General features: G+C 40.0%; 1 protein-coding gene across 10 annotated transcripts in view; it reads left to right on the top strand.

Moving 5' to 3' along the window:
* Positions 1 to 25,342, top strand: part of Dnah2 (dynein axonemal heavy chain 2) — a 110,433-nt gene that overhangs the window by 7,082 nt on the left and 78,009 nt on the right. For all 10 annotated transcript variants that reach the window (XR_007107928.1, XR_007107929.1, XM_047547328.1 and 7 more), the window contains 11 exons: positions 1,119 to 1,289; positions 9,682 to 9,910; positions 11,190 to 11,300; positions 11,463 to 11,701; positions 12,915 to 13,106; positions 13,785 to 13,942; positions 14,379 to 14,466; positions 15,027 to 15,232; positions 15,667 to 15,796; positions 16,275 to 16,457; positions 17,683 to 17,897. Coding sequence is in view for 8 of the 10 variants with exons in the window: in XM_047547328.1 (XP_047403284.1) it covers positions 1,119 to 1,289; positions 9,682 to 9,910; positions 11,190 to 11,300; positions 11,463 to 11,701; positions 12,915 to 13,106; positions 13,785 to 13,942; positions 14,379 to 14,466; positions 15,027 to 15,232; positions 15,667 to 15,796; positions 16,275 to 16,457; positions 17,683 to 17,897 (1,922 nt within the window). In the remaining 2 variants the exon portion in view is untranslated. The remainder of the gene's footprint in view (positions 1 to 1,118; positions 1,290 to 9,681; positions 9,911 to 11,189; positions 11,301 to 11,462; positions 11,702 to 12,914; positions 13,107 to 13,784; positions 13,943 to 14,378; positions 14,467 to 15,026; positions 15,233 to 15,666; positions 15,797 to 16,274; positions 16,458 to 17,682; positions 17,898 to 25,342) is intronic.

Here is a 25,342-nt window from a genome sequence, read left to right as displayed (position 1 = left end):
GTGCCACTTATAAATAAATGAATAAAATAAAGGTCTATCAACATCTTTAAAAATTTTAAAAAATGAAACCAATTATTTTCCAAATAGATTGTATTTTTTGCTCTCACACTAGCAACAAACCCTTTCAAATCCAGGGGTTATCAATTTAGCAAGGATCTTTAAAAAAATAGGCATTAAATGATGTCTTTGTTGTTTTTAATTTGTATTCTTTGACTTTAAGTGAGACAAAACATTTTTTTCATATGTTTTCATATTTGCATTTTTTCTCTTTTATGACATGACACATCTTTTCATGCCCTTTGGGCCATTTATTTATTAGGGTCTTAGTGTTTTTCTCATTGGTTCATCCATATTGTATATAGGAAAGATCTTAGATCACTGTCAATTAAATTGTCTTGACTTGGAAACTTCAAGAGCAATTACTTTTTGTCTTTTAGGATCATTAGGGGAAGAAGGACAGGGTGACTTCTCAAGTTCACTGAACTATATCTTTATCACTTCCAGTTTCCTTAATTTATTTAGTAGAGTTCTATAGATTAATTTTTTTCTAGCAACCAGTTACAATTTATTTTCTATCTAATCAGTGTGTTCTTTGGTGCTTTTCAGTACCCCCACCCATTATTTCTTCCTTAATGCTCTGTTGATTGGCTTTTACCCAGTATCATACTTATTTTAGCATCTGCAGGGTTTGCGTTAGGAAGAAATTGCTCTGGTACTCTTATCCCTTTTCTGTTCATCATCTCCCTGCTCCTAATTACTTGATCTAGGCTAACATCCTACATGTTCCCATAATTCCCTTTTACCTTTGAGATTGAGGGTTGCCTGAGAAAGCATTTTTACAATTACAGGAACAAATGAAATATCTTGGGAAGATAATAGCCCATCGTCTTCCTCTATGACACATTCTGTTTTCACTCTCAGAAGCAAGAGAATCTATTGTCTCATTTCTTTAAAAGCCTGAAACCTATCATTCAGTCGTCCTCAGTTTTTGCTTCTGAATTCTGAGCCTGTCTGGCTTTTCCTCTCATCTCCCACATCTTCGTGTGTGATTGTGGAGGGGAGAATGGCTTATTCTAACAGCTGACTGCTCTGCCTCTCCGTCTGCTCTCCTTTGGTAGAAGCCCCTCTTCCTCTCCCGAGCTGCACTGACAGGACTGGCGAATTCCGAGTGGACAGAGGAGCATGATGCCATTCTGGAACATTTTGCCCGGGAACCCACGGAATCCGTCCTTACCATCTTCATTGATCCCTGTTTTGGACTGAAGCTGGAACTGGGCATGCCCATACAGGTGGGTACTCCACTTTCCCATATCAGTGGTGGTCTTCTAGGGTGCTGAGGGTTCCGCATAGCTCCAGCATCCTTGAGTCTTGTTATCTTCTGCACCAAGGCCCATGGAACCCAATAGTGTATCAGGTGCCCTGCCTGGAAGCAAGGGTACAGAGAAGGATGAGACACCACTTTGCTTTTACTGATAGCATGGGCGAGTGGGGAAGACAGATATATAAATATTTACTGTGTGTGTGTGTGTGTGTGTGAGTGTTTAATTTTAATTTTTTGGTGGTAGTGCTGGGGATGGAACCCAGTGCCTCATGCATACTAAGCATGTGCTCTAACACTGAGTTATACCCTATGATATATTTTGGTGCATGGGCGAAAATGTTATAGTAGCTTCTAGGAAGTAACTAACAGAGCCAGCAGAATTCTGGGAAAACTTGATGGTGGAAATGATATTTGAGCTGATGATGAAGTTGGTAAAGTAGGATTTCATCAAGAGCAGTTGAAGACTGTTCAATAAAGAACACTTAACGTGGACTGGGGTTCTGGCTTGGTGGGAAGTGTTTGCCTGGCATGTGTGAGGCACTGGGTTCAATCCTCAGCACTACATAAAAGGAAATAAATAAAATAAAGGTATTGTGTTCATCTTCAACTAAAAAAATTAACAAAACAAAAAACTTAATATGCCAGGTGTGGTGGCATGCCTGTAATCCCAGTGACTCGAGAGGCTGAGGTAGGAGGATCACAAGTTGGAGGCCAGCCTTAGCAATTTAGTGAGACCCTAAGCAACTTAGTAAGACCCTGTCTCAAAATCAAAACCAGAAATGGCTCGTGAATATAACTCAGTGGTAAAGGGTTCCTGATTCAATCCCCAGTACCAACAACTAAAAATAAGTGAACCAGAAAACTTCCCCCACATATTCTTAATGTACACAGAAAGGAAGAATATGATACTGAGAAGGTAGCTTGTGAAGAGCCTTATATGTTATATTAAAGAAATTGACTTGTATTCCAGAGAGAGCTATTGAAAGTCTTTTTGGATTTAGAATTTCAATGACATGGAGGATGTTAAAGAAGGGTACATGAAGGGTAGGGAGATGTAAAAGAAAGATATACAGTAAGATGTTAGTGGTAGAATCTGCATGGTAGATGTATGGGTCACTATTGTAAAATTATTTTAGCTATTCTATATGTTTGAAAAATTTTGAAATAAAATAATGGGGGGAAAAGGGTACTGGTTTGCTTTTATTGGCAATACATACACAGGACTTGAAATGATAATGACTGCCACAATAACACAATTTTGAAGCATTCCATATTAAGCAGAAACAAAACAGGCCATGGGTTTTCCTGTTTTCAGTCACAAAGATAATGAAAAAATGATTTCACTAAAAAAAAAAAAACCCAAAATTTGTAAAAATGTTTCTGTAATTTGTATATAAATATTTAATATAAAGTGAGATTTATGTGAAAGAAAATAACTTTGTCGCAGACCATAAAGAAGATTTGAATAAATGGTGAGCCATATCCTGTTTCTGAGTGGGAATCTTAATATCATAAAGATATTTTGCTGGACATGGTGGTGCACACCTATAGTCCCAGAGACTCCAGGAGGCTAAGGCAATATATCCCAGGCTATATCCCAGGTTCAAAGTCAGCCTTGGCAATTTAGCAAGACCTTGTCTCAAAATAAAAAATAAAAAGGGCAGGGGATATAGCTCAGTGGTAGAGCACCCCTGGGTTCAATTGCCCGTTCCACAATAAAAAAAACTATAAAAGATATTTATTTATTTATTTAATTAATTAATTTTTTAAAATTTATTTTTATTGTAAACAAATGGGATGGATACATGTTGTTTTTGTTTGTACATGAAGTAAAGGCATACCATTTGTGTAATCATACATTTACATAGGGTAATGGTGTTTGATTCATTCTGTTATTTTTTCCTTCCCCCCACCCCTCCCACCCCTCTTTTCCCTCTATACAGTCCTTCCTTCCTCCATTCTTGCCCCCCTCCCACCCCCCATTATGTGTCATCATCTGCTTATCAGCGAGATCATTCGTCCTTTGGTTTTTTGAGATTGGCTTATCTCACTTAGCATGATATTATCCAACTGCATACATTTGCATGCAAATGCCATAATTTTATTATTCTTTATAACTGAGTAATATTCCATTGTGTGTGTGTGTGTGTGTATATATATATATATATATATATATATATATATTTATATATCACAGTTTCTTTATCCATTCATCAATTGAAGGACATCTAGGTTGGTTCCACAATCTGGCTATTGGGAATTGAGCAGCTATGAACATTGATGTGGCTGTACCTCTGTAGTATGTTGATTTTAAGTCCTTTGGGTATAGGCCAAGGAGTGGGATAGCTGGGTCAAATGGTGGTTCCATTCCAAGCTTTCTGAGGAATCTCCACATTGCTTTCCAGAGTGGCTGCACTAATTTGCAACCCCACCAGCAATGTATGAGTGTACCTTTTCCCCCACATCCTCGCCAACACCTATTGCTGCTTGTATTCTTGATAATCGGCATTCTAATTGGGGTGAGATGTAATCTTAGGGTAGTTTTGATTTGCATTTCTCTTATTACTAGAGATGTTGAACATTTTTTCATATATCTGTTGATTGCTTGTAGATCTTCTGTGAAGTGTCTGTTCATTTCCTTAGCCCATTTGTTGATTGGGTTATTTGTATTCTTGGTGTAGAGTTTTTTGAGTTCTTTATATATTCTGGAAATTAGTACTTTATCTGAAGAATGAGTGGCAAAGATTTTCTCCCACTCTGTAGGTTCTCTCTTCACATTGCTGATAGTGTCCTTTGCTGAGAGAAAGCGTTTTAGTTTGAATCTATCCCAGTTATTAATTCTTGCTTTTATTTCTTGTGCTATGGGAATCCTGTTAATGAAGTCTGATCCTAAGCCGACATGTTGAAGATTTGGACCTACTTTTTCTTCTATAAGATGAAGGGTCTCTGGTCTGATTCCAAGGTCCTTGATCCATTTTGAGTTGAGTTTTGTGCAGGGTGAGAGATAGGGGTTTAGTTTCATTCTGCTGCATATGGATTTCCAGTTTTCCCAGCACCATTTGTTGAAGAGGCTATTTTTTTCTCCAATTGCATATTTTTGGCACCTTTGTCTAGGATGAGAAAATTGTATTTATTTGGTTTGTGTCCATGTCCTCTATTCTGTACTATAAAAGATATTTAATCTAAAATTTTACCTTTTTATTTTTTAATTTTTTTAGATGTTGATAGACCTTTATTTTTATTCATTTATTTATATGCAGTACTGAAATCTAACCCAATGCCTCACACATGCTAGGCAAGCGTTCTACCACTGAGCCACAACCCCAGTCCCTTATGTTTATTTTTGAGACAGGGTTTTGGTCTGTTGCCTAAGCTGGTCTCAAACTTGTGGACCAAAAAATCCTCCCACTTTAGCCTCCCAAGTAGCTGGGACTGTAGGAGCATACCACCATGCCTGACAAAAATGTATCATTTTAATGCAGCTCCAATCATAGTGCTAAAATGTTGCTGTCCCTAGATTTCTGTGTAAAGGATTTTTTTTTTTTTTTTTTTTTTGGTACCAGGGATTGAACAGAGTCACATCCCCAGCCCTTTTGATTTTTCAGTTTCAGTTTAGAGACAGGGTCTTGCTAAGTTGCTCAGGTCCTTGCTAAGTTGCTGAGGCTGGCTTTGAACTCACAATCCTCCTGCCGCAGCCTCCCAAGCCACTGGTATTACAGGCTATGCCCACAAAGATTTTAAATTTTGTCCAGAAAAAATGCAGGAATATGGCAAAGATAATGAAGAAGGAAAGTAATGGAGGAGACATATGACTATAAAATCCTTTTTATTAAGCTACAGTAATTAAAACAGTTATAGTAGGACAGGAATATGTTATAAGCAACAGTACAGAAATGTAGAAAGTGCAAAAATAGACGTTATCAGTAACAGTACAGAAGCATAGGAAATACAGAAAAGAGAAGTAGAGAAACAGATATATAAGCATTTTCTACAAAAAAATGGCATTTTAAAATCTGTGAATTGGCGAAGAATGGATAAGAAAATGAATAGAATTTGGAAACATATGGAACATGAAGTTTTTCAATTAAGAAGAATCTATTTAGTTTGCTGACATGCATTCTAAACAGATTATCGGCTTAATTATATTCTCCTGGTTAAGATGGTCAGTTGAAACTTCCTTAAAAAAATATTACCCTTGGCACAACTCAGTGGTAGAGCTGCTTGCCTAGTATGCCCAACACCCTGGGTTCAATCCCCAGCACTGCAAAAAAACAAATGAAAAATTATTACACTGGACTGGGATGTAATTTAACCATAGAGTCCTGTAGCATGGAGGAGGCCCTAGATTCCATCCCCAGCACTGTGAAAGAACTGCAACAAAAATAGATAATAAATAAATAAAAATATAAAGGTCATCAATAGCAAGCTTAAGCACTGAGTCCAGGGACCCACACTACCCATAGGAAAGATACGCCCCCAGCTGGATGGAGGGAACCTTGGATCATTTACAATCTTAAAAGAGAGAGCCAGCCTTGGTCTTTTAACAAAGATTTGACGCTGCTTTAAATTAGCCTTGACCACCTGCTCATTCCCTCAGTCAGGTCTCTTAGGCTAGAGAAAAGTGAATACAATATAAAATACCCAAGCCTTTCACTTTATCTTCAAGAGGCAAAATAAACTGGTCCTTCACAGTAGGACATCTAGAAGTCGCCCACAGTATGTTACAGCCAAAAGAATGAATTCATAGAGCTGCCCGAGCATGAGCAAAATGAGGAGAAATTGCATGGCAACGGCAGGCATATTATATCAAGAACAAAAAAAAAAAAAAAAAAAAGGAACAAAGCATGCAAAGGAGGAAGACATAACTGAAAGAACAGAAGGAAATTCCTCACACCAGCATCATGTTACAGTGTACCTAATATAAACATGAATTCATTTTTTTAAATGAAAGATGAAATGATAAAAGGTGAGAATGAGATAAAAGGGAGAGTACAGACTTTAGGAAATAAATAAAGCTGCATGTTACAAAATGGGTAGATTAAAAACTGCAACAAACTGAAGAACTGATGCTGAAAAGCCTATCACAGTCGTAGAGAGATGAGGTAATCACAGGGTGTGCAGAAGAGAAGGCCAAAGACATTAACATAATTAGAAAGACCAGCATAGATGATCTAGTATAGAGAACCAGCAAATGACACGGAATATATAATTATAGGTAAAAATACAAAGAATTTCTCTTAAATACAAAAGAACCAAAAGGGCACACTATTCCACAAAATTTGTTACTCAAGGTTTCACATCAATACACATCTTAGTTACGATACTAAAATTCAAGGATACTAATTCGTTGGGAACATTACCTATGTTGGCTATTCTTGCCAAGAATATTTAACTTGACTGTAATAATGAGGAAGCAATCAGATGAATCCAAATTAAAGGATATTTTGGAAAGCAACTGGCGTGAATTCATAGAAATACCAATGCTGTGAAAGAAAGAAAAGGCTGGGGAATTGTTTGAAATGAAAGGAGACTAAGGGGTCCTGTGGATTGTGGTTGAGAAAAAAACCACTATAAATGATATCTGGACCATTGGGAAAAGTTGAATATGGACTGGTTGTCATATAAGCTTAAATTTTCTTTCTTTTTTAAGATAGTGAATTTTATTTTATGCATTTTTCAGATGCTAAAATAATTTTTATTCTTTTTAGATGTACATGACAGTAGAGTGTATTTGACATACACAGAGTATGATTTATTCTAATTAGGATCTCATTCTTGTGGTTGTACATGATGTGGACAAGCTTAAATTTTCAGAGTGTGATTATTACAGTGTTGGGTATGTTGGAGATTATCCTTGCTTTTACAAGACATGCTTAAGTGTTAGAGGGTATGGTATTGTGAAGCCTGCTGCTCTTTAATGGCTCAGCTATAGACAGAGGGTAAGAAAATACAGTGTTAACTATCAGTGACTCTAGGTGAAGGGTATGTACTTTCTTTGCAACTTTTCTATGAATTGGAGTCTTTTTCAGAATGAAAAATTTAGAAAATAGGACTGGGGATGTAGTTAGTGGCAGAGTACATGCTAATTGTGCCCTGGGTTTGATCTCCAGAACCACATTAAAAAAAAAAAAAAAAAAAGGGAAAATTAGTTAGGCCCTTCTTCTCCAAAACACCTCAAATTATCTACCAAGGGAAAAACATCAGGCTGATCTCTGACTTCTCCGAACCCAGACCATTCCTACAGAGTTTTCCAGGAAAGATAGTGTGACAAGGGTATTATTCCCAGCCAAGATGCTTAGGGATAAATGAAACAAATAAGCTGTCATTTTCAATCTTGAAAGACTCCTATTTTAAACAAACAAACAAACAAACAAAAACCATCAACTGAGGGATGGGGATGTAACTCAGTGGTACAGTGTTTGTTTAGCACTGAGCTCTATCCCCAGCACTGCGAAAAGACAAACAAATCAATTGGAATTCAATTAATTAAGAAATGAACCAAATAAGGACTCAGGAATAGAGAATTAATGATCACTCAATTCATTTAAATAAAGAACTCATATTAAATAACCTTAGGAACTTATAGCTGTGTTATAGAATGTGAAGGTTATAAACCTGGACAATTGTAAAAGTCATACTATAACAAGAATGGGCAAGGGGTAGGAAAGTGAGAGGGAGTGTGAGGATGTTACCTGTGGCTTTTGTCTTTCTTGTTTTTTTTTTTTTTTTTTTTGGGTGCTGGGGATACGAACCCAGGGCCTTGTGCTTGCAAGGCAAGCACTCTACCGACTGAGCTATCTCCCCAGCCCCGGCTTTTGTCTTTCAAAGGGTGAGTCAATAGAATTTAAAATTGAGCTGGTTGCAGTGGCACATGCCTGTAATCCCAGCGACTTAGAGGAGGATCACAAGTTTGAGGCCAGCTTCAGCAACTTTGTGAGACCCTGTCTCAAAATAAAAAATAAAAAGGGCTGCGGGTGCAGCTCAGTGGTAAAGCCCGCCTAGGTTCAATCCCCAGCACACAAAACATTGAATGGCACTAAGAAAACTCAACACTTTTCATAATCTTTCTTTGTTGCAAACTTTTGGTCTTTTGAAGAAATATCTCTTAGGGATGAAGAACATTTATTTGAAGCCTCAGCAATGCCTTATATCTACTTCAATTTCTTTGTTTTTATCTATTAAATTCTAATATAATTAAACACAATACTTTTAACTAAAATAGCATGATTTTTTTTTTTTTTTTTTTTTTTTTTTTTTTTTTTGTGGTGCTGGGAATTGTACCTAGGGCCTTATGCATGTAAGGCAAGCACTTTACCAACTAAGTCATATCCCCAGCCCCACAATCCTGTTTTAAAGCAACCTTTAAATTTTCTATATGTCTGTAGGAAAATCTCTGAAATAATGTTTTTCCTAATGTTAACAATATTTAATTTCTGGGCAGTGGAATTTTAGATATTTTTACTTTTATATTTGTACTTTGTGTGTGTCTGTGTGTGTTTTGCAGAGCATGTGCGTGCAAGGCAAATGCTCCACCACTGAGCTGCACCCCCAGTTCTTCTGTGTTGTTTCATAATTAACACATATCATATTAACAAAAATAATAATTGTTAGGATTTAAACAAAAGAACACAAAATGCCAGGATTTATTCCTGAGTAGTGGGAAGATGGATAATTATTAGTTTCTTCTATGTACTTTATTTTCACTTTTTAAAATCAAAGAAATTGTAAAGAGTAGTTACAAAACCACTAAAAAGAAAACAAAACTAGTGAATCTGACCTTAGGATGGGAATGGCCTAAGCAGGTAGCCATTAGATCTTTAAATTTGAAATGTTTTAGATATAATTAATGTAAGTAATGCATTTCTGAACATAAGTAACTACAAAAACTCACCATAGGCAAAATTGAAGGACAAATGAAAAACTGGGGAAAAAGCATATACAACCCAAATGGGAAATCCAAGATAATTATTTCTTACTTCTATAAGTTTCTTATTTGTTCTTTGCCCCTGGCTGAAGTGCTTCATCCATTCTATCCCGTCCCTCAATCCATCCATCCAACAAACATATATTGAGTATAAACTAGTGCCAGGCACTGGATTAGGTTCTGGAGTCAAGTTGGCAAAATGCAGAGTCCCTACCTTCAGGGCACACTCTGTATTTCCTCTCCATCTTTCTGGGTATAGAATCTATTATGTTCCTGAGAAGAAAAGAAAAGACCTTATGACACATTTAGAGAAGGATCAGGATATACTAAGGGACAGTGACAAAGAACTCGGTCAGGCTTTCACAGTGGGGGCCTTAGATTTCTTTGTGCATCATGGTGGAGCCTGGAGATTGAACTCCGATCTTCTTTCATGCAGACCCAGAATCAGATTGTCTACTTCATTCGCCAAGCACCGGTCCCCATCACTCCAGAGAACTTTGAGACGACTGTGCAGTTCGGGACAGTGCGGGGCTCCTACATCCCAGCCCTACTTCGGCTGCTCACTGGTGTCTTTGCCCCTCAGATCTTTACAAATACAACCTGGCCTGAGAGCATTCGAAATCATTTTGCTTCACATCTGCACAGGTTCTTGGCCTGTCTGACGGGTGAGTGCTTGATTTCTCCTTAGTAGAGCTCATGAGGCTGGTGGGATTCTGGTCAATATGTGTTTGTTGAATGAGCAGAAAAGGGTGCAAAATCAGTCTTCTTCTTCTTCTTCTTCTTCCTCCTCCTCTTTTTTTTTTTTTTTTTTTTGGTGGAGCTGGGGATTGAACTGAGGGCCTCATGTGTTCTACCATTGAGCCACACTGCCAGCTCTTACTAACATTCAAATCAACATCTAAAATAATCTACTCTTTTGAGGTGCTGGGGTCTGAACCCAGGGTATCTTGCATACTAGGCAAGTGCTTAACTACTGAGCTATATCCCCAGCCATTAAAAGAATCTTTGAATGGAATCTCACTGCATATGCCCACTCATATACATTTTTAAACCAAATACTGAAACACACACACACACACACACACAGAAGCACTTTGCCTTTATATATTCTAAGTGTCTTGAATCAAAACTACAAATCTGCTGACTTAAAGAGCAAGGGACATCTTAAGTATTACTAACTAATGGAGATCAGTCTCTCATAAATAAATTTTATCATAATGTCAAAAAAAGAAAATATGCCATCTAATCCAGATGCACTTTGCTGCTGTAGAACTGGTTGGCTGCACATGCTGGAACTTAGAATTGAAAATTTCTAAGAATACAGTTGGGGTAAGGAGAAATGTAGGTAATGTTGGAGCAGAAGACTTGCATGCATCATGGTAGATTCTGGAAGGCCATAAGATCTTTGAAGTTATTTTACGGCAATTTCTTGTTGTACTCCCCTGAGTTTTTTTCTCTTGCATTCTGTCATTTCTTCTCTCAATATCAAAAAACATGAGTCATAATTTCCCCTGCCTGCTGTCCTGAAATGCATATGTAGTTCATCCCTCAGTAGCTGTGGAGAATGGTTCCAAGGAACCCTCAGATACCCCAATTCATGGCTGTTCAAATCCCTTATGTAAAATGGTGTAGTATTTGCATATAACCTACACATATTTTCCTGTCTACTTTAAATCATCTCCAGATTACTTATAATACCTAATAAAATGTGAATGCCATGTAAGTATGTTTTCTACTGTACTGCTTAGGGAATAATGATTAAAAAAAAGTTTGTACATGTTCAGTACAGATGCAGCTTTAAAAAACTATTTTGCATCCATGGTTGATTGAGTCTGCAGATGTGGAACCAGCTGTACCTCTCAGATCCCCACTGATCATCAATCATGATTGATACTTGGGCAGCAAAAATTCACCCCCTTTGAACTTCCATGGTCCTTTCCTTAGACACTCGGTACAAACTGGAGGGGCACACCGTCCTCTACATCCCTACAGAGGCCGTGAACATGCAGCCTGAGGTGGTGGTGAAGGACAAAGAGCTGGTGCAGCGACTGGAGAGTGAGTGTCTAGCATTGCCAGTGTCTAGTGGGAATTGCAGACAAGAGAAGAGGCAACCACGATGCTGACAAAGGAGCTGGGTTAGGTGGGTTGGGTGACGAGGGGAGGGCACAACTGAGGAAAGGCATAAAGACACACAAGAGATTTGGTTCTCACCCGCAGCCTCCATGATCCACTGGACCCGGCAGATAAAGGAGGTACTCAGCTCCCAGGAGACTGTGGAAACAGGAGAAAACTCAGGACCTTTGGAGGAGATTGAGTTCTGGCGCAACCGATGCATGGACCTGTCTGGCATCAGCAAACAGCTGGTGAAGCCGGGAGTCAAACACATTGAGTCTATCCTGCGCCTTGCCAAGTCATCCTACTTGGCTCCCTTTATGAAACTGGCTCAGCAAATCCAGGTTTGTGAGTGGATCAGAGGATGGGAGCTTAGCAAAAAGTGGGTAATGGCTGGAGTCGCAAGAGGGGCTAAGAGTGGGAACCAATGTAATCATCACCACAGAGACTGATCCGCCTACAGTTTAGACTCATACTTGTGGGAGAAGATAAGAATAGTTGAACAGGGTCCCTAAGGAACTCATAGTTGAGGTAGGGAGACAGCTACACGTTGATTATCCTCTGTGAGTCTAATCCCTACAATCCAGCTGAGAAAATAGGGCTTACAAAAATAGGATTAGTAAAAACACATCTGTATTGTTCAGTCAAGAGAATTTCAAAATAGCTACTTTAAAAATAAATTTGAAGCCAGGTATGGTGGTACTCACCTGTAATCCCAGTGACTCAGGAGGCTGAGGCAGGGGGATTACAAGTTTGAGGTCAGCCTCAGCAATTTAGTGAGACTCTGTTTCAAAATTTAAAAAGGGCTGGGGACATAACTCAGTGATAGAGCACCCTTGGGTTCAATCACCAGTACTGCAAAAAAAAAAAAGAAAAGAAAAGTGATACAGAAACCTGATTATGTTAGTGTAGGATCATGCAGGAAATGGTCAGTATGATATAGAGATAGAAGACCTCTCTTTCCAGGTGAAAATTTCAACTGGGTATTAAGGGAATTGAGCCATAAGTAACCAGAGATATCTAAAGTCTTAGTTGAGAACAGGGCAGCTAGCTAAGGGGACTGGGCGATGGAATGGGAGTGATATCTGATAGTTGATCAACAACTATGAAATGTCCACTTGTATGGAGTTCTGAATTCAACTGGAGAACACAGAGGAGTAGACAGCAGATCTGAACTTGAGGAATTCCCAGTCTGAAACATTTTCACAGAAAATTGTAAATGAATAAAATTCGATATGTGCAAACTCTGTTCCTGAGGGGTGCTGAGACCTGAAATGATGACCTCTGGGTAGGGTTCACTGGGAGGCCTTCCTGGTATAGGTGAGTCAGGAAGGTGTTCAAGATGGATATGAAGGGGCTGGGTTGTGACTCAGTGGTGGAGCACTTGCCTGGCACATATGAGGCACTGGGTTCCATCCTCAGCATCACATAAAAATAAATAAAGGTATGTGTCCATCTACAACAAAAAATTAAAAAAAAAAGATGAATATTAAGTACATGCTCTGAATCAGCTCTTTCCAGTGAATAAATGCATTCCTGGGTTTTGTTTACTGCCAGGATGGCTCTCGCCAAGCACAATCGAACCTGACCTTCTTGTCAATTCTGAAGGAACCTTACCAGGAATTGGCTTTCATGAGACCTAGGGACATCTCTACTAAGCTCCCTAAGCTGATCAGTCTCATCCGTATCATCTGGGTCAACTCTCCCCACTACAACACTCGGGAGAGACTGACTTCCCTCTTCCGAAAGGTGTGTATATGCAGAGGGCCTTTGGGAGGGTATTAGGAGGATGGCAAAATGATAGGGCTCAGACTTTCAGAAGAAGGCGGAATTCCCTGGCAGAAGCCATGTGGGTGGCAAGGTGATGAGGATCGTCTTTAATCTCTGACAGATCCAAGTCTTCCACCGACATCTTGGCTTTAGTGATGCTCAGAGCTGGGGCCTGGGCTGAGATTTGTTTCCAGATGGAAGTAGCTCACACAGGAGAAGGGGCTGTGGGAAGGAGAGTTGATGAGCATTGGAAAGGGAGGCAGGGAGGACAGACCTGCTGAGTTGTGCAGGAGGGAATATCTTCTTTAACTCATTTCCTAGGATGGAGTCTGCAGTGGGGCAAAGGCATATTTAGGAAGGAACACAGCTTCTGGGGAGCAGGGAGATATCATCTGGAGTGATAGCTCCAAGGAGAGGGAGTAGGAATTTGAGCCGAGCTTGCTGAGTCAGTGAGGCTGCAGAGCTGAGCCAGGGTAGAGCAAGGGACCACTAGGACAGGAGTGTATGGGGAACACACCAGTGGAGGACCATTCGCGAAATGGGTCTCAGGAGGCAAATCAAAGAGCAGGAGGTGGAGGCATGAGGCACATCAGGGAGCTTGAAGAGATTGGGTGGAAATGAGGCTGGAAATTGAGGCTGTTGGACTCCCTTCTGCAGATGAGCAATGAGATCATCCGCTTGTGCTGCCACGCCATTTCCCTGGACCGAATCTTTGAGGGATATGTCTCTTCCAGCAAGACAGACTTACAAGGCTGCATTTCCTGTTGCCATGCTTGGAAAGATCACTACCTTCGGGCTGTACAGATACATACCCAGTATGATGGGTCTCCCCTAAAATTCCATGTGTTATCACCTTGCCATTCCTACAGAGGGGGGATTCCAACTCCTTTCACAAGCACTTTTTTGTAGTCTATGGATTATATATTTGTTGATCTAGCTGTTTCTACATCCAGCCAAGATACTCTAGCTGCCAGCCCTGAATTCTTATTCTCATAACCTTCCCTCCCTGATTCCAGGAGGCCTATCTAGCCCTTTGGTCCCACAATTTAAAATATAAAACCTTCTTCTAGAGCTTAGATGCTGCTTCTCCTGTCCGGTTCTTGTCATTTTGAATCTCTCAATTCAGGATTCAGGGAAGGTGTTTCTTGGGGTCTGTTTTCTGAAACCAGGGCTTGCAGTCTAGTTTTGCATGGGTAGATTGATCCCTAGTATTTCTGCTTTTTGATTCAGTTCATTTTTCTCCTAACACAGGTTCTCTAATCGAGGCTGGGTCCTAGACCAGACCAGCATATTTGCACAGGTTGATGCTTTTGTGCAGCGCTGCAAGGACCTTATTGAGGTGAGAAGACAGTTGGGGAAGATGGGGAAGACCAATCAAAAGCCAATAGCATTAAGGCAGGAGGATCATGAGTTCAAAGCCAGCCTCAGCAACTTAGTGAGGCTCTAAACAACTCAGTGAGACCCTGTCTCTACTAAATAATATATAAAAAGGACTGAGGATGTGACTCAGTGGTTAAGCACCCCTGGGTTCAATCCCTGGTACAAAAAAAAAAAAAAAAAAAAAGGCAGCAGCAGACCCTCAAGAATCCTGTCCCCATTCCCCTAGGAACCAGGGCATATGGGTTAGAGGTTTTAATTAAGAGGCTAAAACTAAACTTACTGCTTGGTTCTTTCTGCATAACTGAGTACCCTCCCACCACCCCATTCTTTTTGACTTTTGTCTGTTACCACTGCTTTAGCATCTCATATTTCATTCTGTGGCCAAAATTCATCCCAGCATCCCCCCTACATCTGGTTGGTCCTCCCTAGTTTTAGATATTTGAAGTTAAATCAAAGAGCTCAGGATTCACAAGTTCAGAAAAGAAAGTTCAGAAAACTCTCATGCTGGCTTCTTTTCAGGTATGTGACTGTCAGTACCACTTTGCCCGCTGGGAAGATGGCAAGCAAGGTCCCCTTCCTTGCTTCTTTGGTGCCCAGGGGCCACAGATTGCACGAAACTTGCTGGAAATTGAGGACATCTTTCATAAAAATCTGCACATGCTGCGAGCTGTTCGCGGTGGCATCCTGGATGTGAAGAACACCTCTTGGCACGAAGATTATAATAAGTGAGTGGTTCCCAGGCTGATGTCAGAGTCAGGCAGGGAGAGACAGGAATGGGTGGAGTGGCAGAGTGTACAAAGAAGATGGTAGAAGGGAGAACAGCTCAGGGTGGGTGGGTGCAAGAGAGAGTGCCAGGGAGGGAGGTGGTTGATCTGGTTCAGGGTTCACCTTTCAGGGCTTGAGTCTTGGTTCTGCCACATCTAGGTATGTGACATTGGGCAAATTATAATTATGTTACTAACTGGTGCCCTCACTCCTCAACTATAAAATAAACAGTAGAACCTTTCTCCTAGCATTGTTTAGAGGATGAAAGGATTCTTGGATGTAAAGCACTTAATCAATACCTGGCATACTAGAAACTCCATGTGATTCTCAGGGGAGGTACTTGGGGGGACAGGTGAAGGCACCCACACTTCCCCATGCCTCTCTGATTATGCAGATTCCGTGCTGGAATCAAAGACCTGGAGGTGATGACCCAGAACTTGATCACCTCGGCCTTCGAATTAGTTCGTGACGTGGAACACGGGCTGCTGCTGCTGGACACCTTCCACAGGCTTGCAACACGGGAGGTGTGGCCACTCTACCCCTGCCCTGGGTCTCTCTGTCTTCTTTAGTTCCTCCCTAGCCTTCCAGATGCCATCTGAACCAGGTGTGGTGTGCATCTATAATCCCAGTGACTGCAGGGACTGAGGCAGGTGGATTGCAAGTTCAAGGCCATCCTGGGCAATTTAGCAGACTCTGTCTCAAAGTAAAAAATAAAAAAGGATGAGGATGTAGTCAGTGGAGTCAGTGGTAGAGCATCTCTAGTTCAATGCCCAGTATCACCATAAACAAGACAAAACAAAATAGATGCCATTTGGCTTGCACCTGTGCCCTTTCTCATGTGCCAAATCCCAGGTGCCTCTTTTATTCCATTTGCTCCCCTGGTTTCCATGTCTCTAAGGAGTGCAGCTCCCACTGTAGAAAGGGCACTTTCCTCTGGGATAAGTGGCTGAGGGAATATGGCTCCATGGGGCATATCATCCATTTCTTCTTCTTGTTCTTTAGGCCATCAAGCGAACATATGACAAGAAGGCCGTGGATCTCTACATGTTGTTCAATAGTGAATTGGCCCTTGTGAACCGTGAACTGAACAAGAAAGGGCCATACATGATATCCTACATGGCCCAGTATTCTGGACAGGCGTACTGGGTGCGGATCCTTCGGCGGCGCATTGACAGAGTCATGAATGTAGGTGCCTGTCCTCTTCCGAAATCTGCCCTCAGTGAGATGGCAGGGTATGCAGGCTGTGCCGTGGGCTACAAGGGATGGGGGTTGGGTCCAGAGAGGTTCCCTAGAGAGTTTTCATTACCAGAGACTAAGCTGCACAGGTTGGGAGCAGATTCAGTTCAGTGAGGCAGGCCATGGGTCTGGTTTGCAGAAGTGGCATGTGTGACTGTTAGAACAGGGATCATTTTAGGAATTTCATGTCAAGATGTAGAGGAAGAGTAGTGCTAGTAGTATCTGGGAAGTTGGGTCAGGAGAAAAGCAATACAACTTGGTTATACAGAGATCTGGACAGACCAGGCCCTTAAAGGATCTGATCTGTCTGGAAGAATAAACTCAAAGAAACAAGACAAAGCCAGGCATAATGGCTCACACCTGTACTCTCAGCAATTTGGGAGTCTGAGGCAGGAGAATGGTAAGTTTGAGGTCAACCCCAGCAACTTAGTGAGATCCTGCCTCAAAATAAAAAATAAAAAGAACTAGGGCTGTAGATCATTGGTAAAACACCCTTGGGTTCAATCCCCACTACTAAAAAATAAACAAATAAATAATGAACAAGGCAAATAAACAAAACCCTTTAAAATCGCTTTGTGGGGGCTGGGCTTGTGTCTCAGGGGTTGAGTGCTTGCCTAGCATGTGTGAGGCACTGGGTTTGATTCTCAGCACTACATATAAATAAATGAATAAAATAAAGACCCATCAACAGCTAAAAAAATTTAAAAATTAAAAAAAAAATTTTGGGACTATAGGATGAACACTATTAGGTACTGACCTGCTATTGTCTGATTGGTTCTGGTTCTGGGAGAGAATGAGGCAGATTGCAGATGAGTGGGCTAAGACTGGGGCAGAAAAGGGCTGAGACTCATTTTCAACCTTGTACCTTCTGTGATTTACTTTTTGCTCAGCTTTTCTTTTGTGCTCAATCTGTAGGCCTTTTTTTTTTTTTTTTTTTTCCCTTACTTTGACTCCTCTTCTAAATATTCTTTGGTCTCTTCCTGTTTGGCTCTGCCCTCCCCTAGCAAATCAGTCAAATCTCACTGTAAGACTTGCATGTATCATTGGAGCATGCATATGTTTGTGAGCATGTGCACGTGTACCTGCAAGTGTGTGTGTGCAGGAGGTCTCGGGGAGATGGTTCCTCCTAGGAGAATGTGCAAATAAGCCATCCTCATCTCTTCTCCCCACTCAGTGTCTTTCTGGTGCCCATTTCCTGCCCCATATTGGGACTGGAGAGGAGAGCGTTCATACCTATCAGCAGATGGTTCAGGCCATTGATGAACTGGTTCGAAAAACCTTCCAAGACTGGACGTCCACGCTAGACAAGGACTGCATTCGGCGACTGGACACCCCATTGTTACGAATCAGCCAGGAGAAGGCGGGCATGCTGGATGTCAACTTTGACAAGTACAGGACCCACTCTGGTCCCTTCTTCCTATCCTTGGTGCAGGTCTTCCTCTCCAACTCTCCCAAGAGCTTAACTCCCATCTTTTTATTTCTTCTGTTCATCTCTCTCTCTTTCTCTCTTTCCCTCATACCATAATATGATCGCTATTACTTTTGAATTTTAATTTTAGTTTATCTTTAAAAAAAAAAAAAAAAAAAAGAACTAGTAGCCAGATGCAGTGGCACAGACCCATAATCCCAACAACTAGGGAGGCTGAGGCAGGGCGATTGCAAGTTTAAAACCAGCCTGGGCAACTTAGTAAGAATCCGTGTCAAATAAAAAGGACTGGAGACGTAGCTCAGTCCCTGGGTTCAATCACACACACACACACACACACACACACACACACACACACCACACACCACACACATAAGGAAAACAAAAACATGATAAACCCAACCAAAACACTAACCTGATAAGCCAGTGATACAGATGTTCTGCCACTAGATGGCCATGATGGCTCAGCTAAGTCATCTAAACCCTGAATCATAGTCTGGACTTTTTTGAGAATTGATGGATAGGGCTGGAAGATCATACCCTCTACCACAGCTTTAAAATTATGACATTTTCATTCTATAATTTAAAAAGATTTAACAAGCCCATTAATTAGTTTATTCAAAAACATACAGTGAGCGCTGTCCATGTGTTGAGAACTGGGGTAGACCCAGGGAATGTGTGGAATGGCAAAGGAGGCAAAGCTGTCACTCTATAAGTCAATAGCTCTACCCTTGGGATGGAACTAGCTAGCTTCCTGTCCACATGAGATGCGGAAGAGAAAAACAAAGAAGAAACTATGTAAGGCATCTGTCCACAGAGATTACAAACCTTCTGGTGACAGGTTTTTTCCTAATCAGAAGGAAAGAACTTTCCACTTGACTGGTTTTGGCTGGCTCTTGTTATCAGCTATGCCCTGTAGGAGTGTTGCTTCTTACACTCCTAAGCTGTTGCTCCAGCATTGGATTTAGCTCACAAAGTGTCCATAATTGTTGGGGACAAATGTATAAGGAATTTTGCCTGCGAAGGCCTTTGTGGAGATGGAGTCCCAGAGGAAACTGCCTGTGTCTGTCTTGGGCAGTTGAAGGAGGCCTAACCTGGGGAACATGCACACTATGATTGAGAATGGAGGTGAGAGAACCAAGATGAACCTCATATAAGAGGGCTGAGGTAAAACTTTAGTGGGGAGGATAGAGATGTCAGAGACCACACATATAAGGAAGTAGTTAAGGAGCAAAGTGCTGGGCTGGGGTTGTAGCTCAGTGGTAGAACACTTGCCTAGCACATGTGAGGCACTGGGTTCAATTCTCAGCACCACATGAAAAAAAAAAAAAAGTAAATAAAATAAAGGTATTATGTCCATCCGCAACTAAAACAATATTTAAAAAAAAAAAAAAAAGGAGCAAAGTACGAGGAAGCAAAGGGTAAGAGGTTTGGTATAAGACTTTGACCAGTGACAGGTTTAGGACTGGCTTTGATTTTGTGACCTCTGGCTTGAGGTATGGCCAGTTAGAACCCAATGAAAATTGTCTCATAAATTAATGATAAGGTTCTGAAGAGAAAGATCACTGGACCAGAGTTACCCTGGTAATAACATTTGCAGACATAATGGGATTCAATCTACAAGACCCATTCTCCCATCAAGCTGGGTACCCACAAAGGCACCATGCTGGGGAGCTACTCGGACACCCTTAGATTAATATGAATGTGGGCACACATAGTCCAACAATTGCCTGTATTCCCACAAAATAAGGAATCGTGTTTAAATCATAAAATCTCATTGACCATTAATGATCAATACTTACATTTTAGATGTGAGGAAAAAAACAAAAGTCGAAAGAGGCAGAGAAATGCCCTCTGTGACACTGGCTGGAGTTCCTTTCTTCTAATCCTCCAGGCCAGTCAGTGAGAATGGTAAAGCACGGACTTCAATGCCAGGCAGTTTGGAGTTTGAATTCTGGGTCAGCAGGTCTCTTTTGCCATGTGGCTTTAGGCAAACCACCTAATTTCTGATTCTGAGTTTCCCTCATTTACTTTAAAAAACATTTCTGAGGTTGTCATGAGGCAAGATGACATACGTAGAAGTCCTCACAAAGAATAAACAATAAGCATTATTTTCCCTTAAAGAATTGCTTCACAAAACTCGATGAACAGGTTAATTTCAAACAAATTTAGGAACCTAGCATGGTGGTGTGTTTATAGTCCCAGCTACTCATGAGGTTGAGGCAGTAGGGCTGTAAAGTCACAGCTGGCCTGGACATCTTAGTGAGACCCTGTCTCAAAATGAAAAAAAGGAAAAAGGGTGAGGCTGGAGCTCAGTGGTAGAGCACTTATCTAGCATGAGAGAGGCCCTGGGTTCAATCCTCGGCACCTCAAAAAAGATCCCAAAAACAAATTAAGCAGGTTGGTATAACAGTTTTAGTTCTTTAAACATTTAAGTCTTTCAGAAGGGCTAACATACATATGTAATACAAAATTCAGCAGTTATGAGATGGTAGAGGATGCAAACTCTCCTTCTGCTGCTGTCCCCAGTAATCAAGTTTCTTTCCGAAGATTCTACTTTCCCAGATTCTCTTGTAACATTCCAGAGATAACTGGATATGCCCACTCAGAAGTATTTTCTTTTTATATGAATAGTAGCATAGTATACATCTTGTAACAGTTTCCCCAGAAACTGTGTGTATATGTGTATGGTGCTGGGGATTGAACCCAGGGCCCTATTCATGCTAGGCAAACACTCTCCCACCGATCTATACCCCTATCCCCTAGTGTGTGTTTGTACATACACAATTACACACACACACGCATATATAAAATATATATATAGTAATTCCTGTTTTCATATGATTGTTTTCCTTTAATCTTTTTTTTTTTTTTTTTTTTTTTTTTGCGGTACTGGGGATCGAACTCAGGGCCTTGTGCTTACAAGGCAAGCACACTACCAGCTGAGCTATCTCCCCAGCCCTCCTTTAATCTTTTATATATATTTATCTGGAGGATTGAACTCAACCACTGAGCCACATCCCCAGCCCTTTATTGCATTTTATGTAGAGACAGGGTCTCACCAAGTTGCCCAGGGCCTTGCTAAGTTGCTGAGGTTGGCTTTGAACTTGCAATCCTCCTGCCTCAGCCTCCCAAGTCACATTACAGTCGTGTGTCACTGTATCTGGCTTCTTTTTAATTTTTACTGGGTATTTTGAAACTACAAAAAAGGCACATGCTCACTGTTAAAATTAAAAAAAAATTGATAGAAGAGTATTTAAAGGAAAAAGTGAAAATTTCACACACAATCCCAATCCCTAAGAGGTAACCATGATGACCATATAATTACTGAACCAAAACCAAAACAAAATCTACTGTACACACAAAATAAGTTCACATTACAAGAAGTTTTTTGTTGTTGTTGTTTTGTTTTGTGGTGCTAGGGATGGAACCCAGTGCCTTGCATGTGCTAGGCAAATGCTCTATCACTGAGTTGCCCTCCCAACCCATGAAAAATATTTTTGCAATTTGCTTTTTTTTAAAGTTAATGTATGTGGGAGTTTTTCCATTCTGTTTGTACAGAATTACTTGACTCTTTTTTCATGACTGATAGTATTCCAAGGTATGGCTCTTTTGTAATCTAATCAACATATCCACTATTGATAGACTTTTTCTAAGCCGTACAGTTTCTACGTTTCTTAATATTCTGTGCCAGAGGATTTCTGCTGGGTTTCCTGAATCTGCTTCCCTTCCCTCTCCAGGACTGTGCTTTCTGAAAGGTTGATTGCAATACCCATCTAGGGAGGGAACATTTCTGCTGTAATCTTTTATCTGGAACACCTTTTGCACACTCTTTTTTTTTTTTTTTTTTTTTTTAATGGCTTTGGGGTATTGGGGATTGGAACCAGGAGACTTCTACCTCTGAGATACCTTTCCCAGCCCTTTTTAAAATATTTTATTATGAAACAGGCTCTTGCTAAATTGCTGAGGCTGGCCTTGAACTTGCTTGATTCTCCTGCTTTGTCCTCCTGAATGGCAGGGATTACAGGCTTCCCCTACCACGCCCAGTGCATAATCTTTACAGTAGAGTTTAACAAGGCAATTTTGGGCCAAATATTTATGTCCAGGGTTTGTCTGAAACCAAATAATAGACACTTCTTCTAAATAGAAAGAGGTAACTGTTCCTGTCTTTTGGCAATTGTTTTCTAGAGAAGATATAAGATACTTTATACTTTGTGGTCTTAAGATAAGCCTCAATCCCATAAATAATGGATGAGAAAGAACATGATTGTAGTGAAGGATTTTGAAAAGTCTGGGCTCATTAAGCCTGTAGAGAAATCCAAGAGAGTTTCAGCTTCCAAACCTTATTAACACTCCCCAGGAGCACAGATAACTTTATCAGGTTTACTCTTCATGTTCAAGGTCTGGTTAAGATCTTGAAATAAGCATATTTTTTAAATGTCCTGATTGTCCTCAGACTGACTCTTTCTTAGTTCTGGGAGATTTCCAGTCCCTAATAGTATTCATTTTATCCCACAAGTGCTTTTGTTATCCCACCTTATATCTCAAATATTTGAACTCTGAGGTACAAATCAGCTTTTACCACATTTTATGACCAGACCAGCTTTACAGATGGCACTTAACACAAACATATTCCAGATGTCGTCTATACCCTGATGGAAAGAGCTGTGTTATCACTCTTTGAATAGCAAAGCAAAACTTCCCCAGAGCAGGAGAAGGGACACTGACACCTCTTTGATTTTTGTTCTAAGGGATTTCCTTTCTTTCCCTGCTATCCAGTTCTTTATCCTCTGATCAGTTCATTCTGGCTAATCAGCACTGAGCTCAGCTGGTCTCACCTGTCCTACCTCTGTTACCTAACTATGTTTGGGTATACATCATAAAATATTTTACAAAAATAATTTCCCAAATAGAGTTTTTAAAAAAGAAATTATATTTGTTAATAAAATAAAAATTGGGGCTGTAGTTGTAGTTCAGTGGTAGAGCACTTCCTGGCAAGTGTGAGGCCCTGGGTTTGATCCTCAGCACTACAAAAAATAAAAAATAAATAAATAAATAAATAAAAATATAAATAAAATAAAATAGATAAAATAAATAAATAAAAGTATTGTGTCCATCTACAACTAAAATAAAAATAAAATAAAATTTATATTCTAAAAATGTATTGACAAATTTCTGTCAAAGACTGAACATCATTATGAAAAAGATTCCTTGTAGGATTTTCAGCTCAACCTCAGATATTGTCTGAATTCATCCTATTGACTAATTACATTTTTTTGGGGGGTACTGGGGATTGAATTTAGGGGCACTCAACCACTGAGTCACATTCCCAGCTCTATTTTGTATTTTATTTGGAGACAGGGTCTCACTGAGTTGCTTAGTGCCTCACTTTTGCTGAGGCTGGCTTTGAACTCGAGATTCTCCTACTTCAGCTTCCCCGGCAGCTGGGATTACAGGTGTGTGCTACCATGTCCAGCCTACATTTAAAAAAATTTTTTTTGTAGTTGTAGATGGATAGAATGCCTTTATTTCTTTATTTTTATGCAGTGCTAAGGATTGAACCCAGTGCCTCACGAATACTAGGTAAGTGCTCTGCCACTGAGCTACAACCCCAACCTGGTTAATTAAATTTTGATAATTTGCCTTATTTTGAAATTGGATCAAGATGAGAAAAATGAAGAAATATTTTCATACATCCTTGACCAGTATAGTTACTCCAGTGGGTGTGTCCTGATATTTATGAGCAGGGACAAATTCAAGGCCCTCAGTTCGAAGAACATATGAGAATATATTTATGTCACTAGAAATGCCCCTGTAGCCTCCCTATGTAACTGTAATACAATTTTTGGTTAAATTGATATTCTGTGTTTATTTTATTATGACTTTATTAGTATTGTTTACTGCTGAGCTGAGTAATTATATACTGATATATTATAGTTCCCAGTTATATATTATATATTGATATATAGCAATTTCTGAGCAGTGCTCAGAAAGTATTCATATTTGTCTTGACTTGAAAAAGCGAGATCACATGTAATGCTTATTACCATATATAGTTGTAATTGTTCTATTTCATTATTATTGTTGTTAATCTCTCTCTCTCTCTCTCTCTTTTTTTTTTTTTTTTTTTTTTTTTTTGGTACCCAGAGATGCTTTACCATTGAGCCATAGCCCCGGCCCTTAAAAAAAAAAAAAAATTTTTTTTTTTTTAAATTTAGAGACAGGGTCTCTCCGAGTTGCTTAGGGCCGAAGTTTGCTGAGGCTGACCTTGAACTTGCCATCCTCCTGCTCCTGAGTTGCTGGGATTATAGGTGTGCCCCACCACACCCAGCTTGTTGTTAGTCTCTTACTGTGCCTAATATAAATTAAACTTTATCATAGGTATCTATGTATGTATAGCAAAAAACATGGTAAAGTACGTATAGCTATAGTTTTAGGCCTCCACTGGGGCCTTGAAACATTTCCCACATGGGTAAGTGGAGGGTACTATAGTTCTTTCCTTGTTTGTATGCTATCTCGTCTTTTTTATTTATTTATTTTTATTAAAAAAATTTTTAGATGTTGATAGACCTTTACTTTATTCATTTATTTATATGTGGTACTAAGAATGTGAACCCAGTGCCTCATGCATGGTAGGCAAGCGCTCTAACACTGAGCCACAATCCCAGTCCCCTATCTTGTCTTTTTGGAATTAATAGTTACTATTTTTGTTAGCACACTATTCACTAGCAGTTCTTCCAAATCAACCAATGAAATTCCTTTGAATAGTATTTTTCCTTGCAATCTGACATGTCAGGTGTGCTGTTTCAGAGTTTTCTCAGATTTGATCTGTCACTCCCTGTTTGTTCTTGCTTTAGTCCGACTGGTTGATCTCAAGGTCTGTTATGGAGGGGTCACCCTGGAACTTCCTTGAGCCTCTTTTCTTGTTTGATTTTTTTTTTCCCCCTCTGTGGTTCTGGGGATTGAACCCCTAATTAACGCTAGTTAAGTGCTTTACCATGGAGCGGTATGTCCAGCCCTCATCTGATTTTCTGTTTCCTCTCTCTTCCTGTTTCTTGGTTTTATGCCTTTGGATAGAGTGCATCCTTTAGTAGCTCTCCAAGTAACAATGAATAGGAGTTACATTTTTTGAGTTTTTGCATGATTGGCAGCAACTGTTTTCTGCTCTTTATTTGCTAGACATTTGCCTGGGTTTGGAATTCTAGTTTGAAAGCAATTTTCCTTGATTTTGTTCTCTTTTACTTCAGAAGCTTTTCTCAAATGTCTGGTGATCCATCAGTCATTTGTATTTGGGAAAGTTTTACTCACTTTGAAGAAATTTTGACAGTTTCAGAAAGAATGCATACTTCAGTGTAGATCTTCAAAGTTTGGAAAAACAGCATTTTTTCCCCCTACAATCTCTTAAAGC

The sequence above is a fragment of the Sciurus carolinensis genome, chromosome 3 (genome assembly GCF_902686445.1).
Source record: "Sciurus carolinensis chromosome 3, mSciCar1.2, whole genome shotgun sequence".
NCBI lineage: Eukaryota > Metazoa > Chordata > Mammalia > Rodentia > Sciuridae > Sciurus > Sciurus carolinensis.
This window is presented reverse-complemented; position numbering and strand designations above follow the sequence as displayed.